At 40.1% G+C, this 4,088-nt stretch overlaps 1 protein-coding gene across 1 annotated transcript in view; it reads right to left on the reverse strand.

Annotated features, from left to right (window-relative positions):
- Nucleotides 1-4,088, reverse strand: part of arap1 (ArfGAP with RhoGAP domain, ankyrin repeat and PH domain 1) — a 66,321-nt gene that overhangs the window by 2,301 nt on the left and 59,932 nt on the right. Inside the window, 4 exon segments of the mRNA XM_032510040.1 lie at nt 318-355; nt 2,097-2,255; nt 2,640-2,662; nt 2,665-2,702. Of these exon segments, the coding sequence (XP_032365931.1) occupies nt 335-355; nt 2,097-2,255; nt 2,640-2,662; nt 2,665-2,702 (241 nt within the window). The 3' untranslated portion in view covers nt 318-334.

Below are 4,088 nucleotides of genomic sequence, written 5' to 3' on the forward strand. Positions count from 1 at the left end.
CGAGGGCTCGGTTTACACCTATCACCATTTCTAGCCACTGGGGGACCATCTTAACAACTTAATGTTAAAAAAAACTCATAAAGTCAAATTTTAATGCCATGGGACCTTTAAGGGAAAACAACTAACAGAGTAAGTTCCCATCTACTGTAATTTACTCAGATTCACAAGCACTGGTTTTATCATTGAACACTCACATTTACATTGACCAATAAGCTAACAGACTACCGAAAACTCTTCTGACATATGAATCAAAAGTTATTTCATTTTGAAAATGGTCCATCTAGAATTTGTTTGTTATCCACTTTGAATTGTCTTACCTTGCTTGCAGCAACTACTATCGAACATCTCTAAAGAGCTGAAAAATAAACAACAATGGGTTAAGATAGGGAGAAACAGAGCGAGAAACTGGGAGGTGTAGAAATAGATGGAGGTGAAGACAGTGACGGACTGAAAACAGGAGAGAAATATAGGGTTAAAGAGATGAAGAGGGAGGCAGGTGGTGATGGCATGTCTAAACCGCAAGAGACATGTGAAGAAGGCTTCTTAGAGTGTTAAAGAAAAGAGAGATGTGATATCAACATTCAAATGTCACAACAGTCATCGATGGATTCACCTTGAGTCATAAACAAGAGCAGTCAACAATCTTTTCTTCACACTCTCACACTCTCTCACACTCTCTCACACACACACACACACACACACACACACACACACACACGCACACACACACACACACACACACACACACACACACACACACACACACACACACACACACACACACACAGTGTTCCATATTTAGTCTTTCATTTCACATTGAAAATAACACACAGCCCTTCTCGTCCCCCACATACACAAACATCATGCATATATCCAGCTTCTGTTGCTGCCCCATCACCAAAGCAATCACACCTCCTCTCACACACAACCAACGCATTTTTTTATCCAGTCAATACACTGAAAAGACGAGGATCGATAGACTATATCTTGAAGGCAACAATGACCCTGGAATTGTGTTTTTGCCAATGAAAATAACGGCAGACTGAGTTGAATTATTATGTGCTGCTGCAGTCTGCAGCAAACTAATGAGAGGGGCCTGTGATGGCTATAGAAACAGCAGGAGGAGACAACTGCATCATCAGACTGTGGACATTTGGTCCCATACCACTGAGACTGAGTGCACAGTGAATTATTTTGGATGGCTGCACTCAACTTTTCTATGAAAGTAAGCAAACAGATGGAGAGGGTGATTTTGAGGCTGTTGAACAGGTCTGGTTTAATGTCAGTGTGCTTGAAGTGTAGTCCAACAAACCAACTGTTTGTCAAACCTTTGCCAACTATACAGCTCTGTAAGCTGATATGGCAGCCGTCCTGTGAAACACAGTGTTTACCATAGTTTACTTCAAATGTGTTATTTTGTTTCTGTTGTTTTGTTGGTGTTTTTAAGCAATGTGTAGGCAGAATTTTACCAAAATGATTTGTTTTAAAGGTTCTCAGGCCAAACCTCTGACAATATGATGATGCTTCTGTCTACTCCTCCTCACATCATCTGGATTTTTAAAACATTTCCAGGCCCAGACACAAATTAGTGATTTCTTTTCTTGTCCTGGAATCCAGGCTCATGAAAACATTTTATTTAACACTATATTTGGTCCAAACACCCAGTTTAAGAACCCAGATCCTGTAATGATGATTAAATCAAAGGAGAATCACGGAACAGAGATTATTTATTCTTCACAGGTCTAACCCCCAATTCCAGTCCTCATTTTGGCAGCAGTACACAACAACAAAAAAAGAAAAATGTTGAAAGACCACTGATTGTGCGTGTTTTTACAAGACTGATGCAGTTTGTCATGCCCAATCATATATCTCAAATATTTAAACTAAGTAGAATTCTGAATGGACTCCTGTCATCCAAATGTAAAGTACCTATTACACAACTAGCACACGGTCAGTACAAATTTGTTTACCTCAGTAAAGACCAAGGTTGAGGGTCTATACCACCTGTTCAGAATGAATGTCTCTGACTAGCCAGTAGCTTTTTGAGCTTCCTGGTTTGTCCTAGATTAGTCCCAATGATTGGTAGGTTCACTCACAGCAAGCGAGTCTTGGCTGAAAGCTGCCACGCTGTTCCGCATCTCATTCTCACTGCCACGCAGCGGAATCAGTGACACATTACCATGACGCGTATCTGGCAACACACGGCTTACTCGTGTCTGCTGGAGTCCGTCCTGAGGCCATACGTTGCCATCATACTTTAAGGAGGAGTGGACACGGAAGGAGGGAGGGATGGAGAGAGAGCAAGAAGACATTTTACAATATTATCAGCAGGTTTAAGACATTTTTTAAAGTATGTTGCATGGCATTTATACTGTCCTGTGAGGTTAACTCCATCCAATAGTGCTATCGTGTTAATAGTTTTATTACTAATACCACTAATTCCAGTAGGAAAAAAAAAATCAAAGGTTCATACATTTGTGTGTGTGTGTGTATATCTATATATATATATCTATATATATATATATATATATATATATATATATATCATATACAGATTTGTATATATATTAGTTATATATAATGTGTTGTGGTGTGTGTGTGTGTGTGTGTTGGTGTGTGGTGTGGTTGAGTAATTCCACCTGGATACTGAGAAAAGTAGCTGCCACTCCCTCATTTCTGACTGGGTTTCACAGCAGAGATACCTGCAATATATGGAGGAGTAAAAAATGAGGGAGACAGTGTGATAAGAATCAGGGATTGTGTGTGTGTGTGTGTGTGTGTTGTCTGTGTGTGTGTGTGTGTGTGTGTGTGTGTGTGTGTGTGTGTGTGTGTTTTTGAAAGAACCAGAAGAGAGAGTTATGCAAAAGATATCAAATGAAATTGACATATCCTCTCTTATAGAGCCACAAGCATAAACACAGTATGTGATTCCTAATGAAACTCCCAACAAGAGAGACACTGATTAGGACCTTCAGTGCTCAGCGTGTGTGTACCTGTGTTCATGAGAAGTACATTTGTGTGTCTGTAATATCTGTGTGTGTGCATATTCTGTGCTACTCGGGTTGCCGTCACATAGCCCTCCGAGTCCTCAGCCATGATATGGTGCTGAATAAATAGGCTTTATTTATACAATTATTATTGTTATGAGCATAAATTCAGACTACAACAATTATTCAAGTGCTCTCCACTGAGACACGAAAAAACACTGATACAGACTTGAGAACTGCACAGTACACATACATGGACACGTACGCACGCACGTTCTCCCTAGTTTGTATCATTAGGGCCAACAAAGTTCATTAGTGCTTATTGGGATTAAAAATAGGACAGTCACTCTAGTATAGCATGCATACCTACAGTGCTGTATTAGCTGATGTTCTACAATACATTGACTTTCTATGCCATTACCTAGGGCCCCTAATATAAAAACATTATCAGCTGCAGAAGAATTAATACTGCTTATTTATCTTCATGGGTTTCCAATAAGACACCCAATGAAATTGACATAATACTCTGAAAATGTAAGTAAGCTTAAATGCAGTGACGGCAAAAATATGCTGATTAAATTGATGTTGAAAAAAGTGTTTCGAGGGGATGGAAGCAATACAAGGACAAAACTAAGCAACATTAAGTGCAGGTGGGTAAGTAAGATAGGGAGAGAGAGCCACACGAGCACATCCTTGTCCTTTAAATTTTCAACTATTTGACTGTCTGCCTTATCTCTAACCGCTCTTCTCTCACTACGTTTTCTTTTACCTGCAATAAACAGCAACATTTCTCATTTAGTATACAGTTTCTTCCCTTCAGCGTGACATTTTGCCTCTCGTCTCTACTTTCCACTTCCTCCCCCTGACTTCTTAATATTTCTCTCACAGTCTCTCCCTTTCTCGGTATCTTCCTCTAAGGTGTGTTTTTTGTTGTTGCTGTAAGTGGCATGGCGATGGAGCGTAACCAAGAGACGATACCGCCTCAGCATGACGAGAACATCACTCCCATTACAATAGTGCTGATGTCTACTGCTGTCTACTGCAGAGCAGAGGCCCACTTTGAACATGAAAAAAAGACCCCCCCCACACACACACACACAC

Source organism: Etheostoma spectabile, chromosome 3 (assembly GCF_008692095.1).
Source record: "Etheostoma spectabile isolate EspeVRDwgs_2016 chromosome 3, UIUC_Espe_1.0, whole genome shotgun sequence".
Classification (NCBI taxonomy): domain Eukaryota; kingdom Metazoa; phylum Chordata; class Actinopteri; order Perciformes; family Percidae; genus Etheostoma; species Etheostoma spectabile.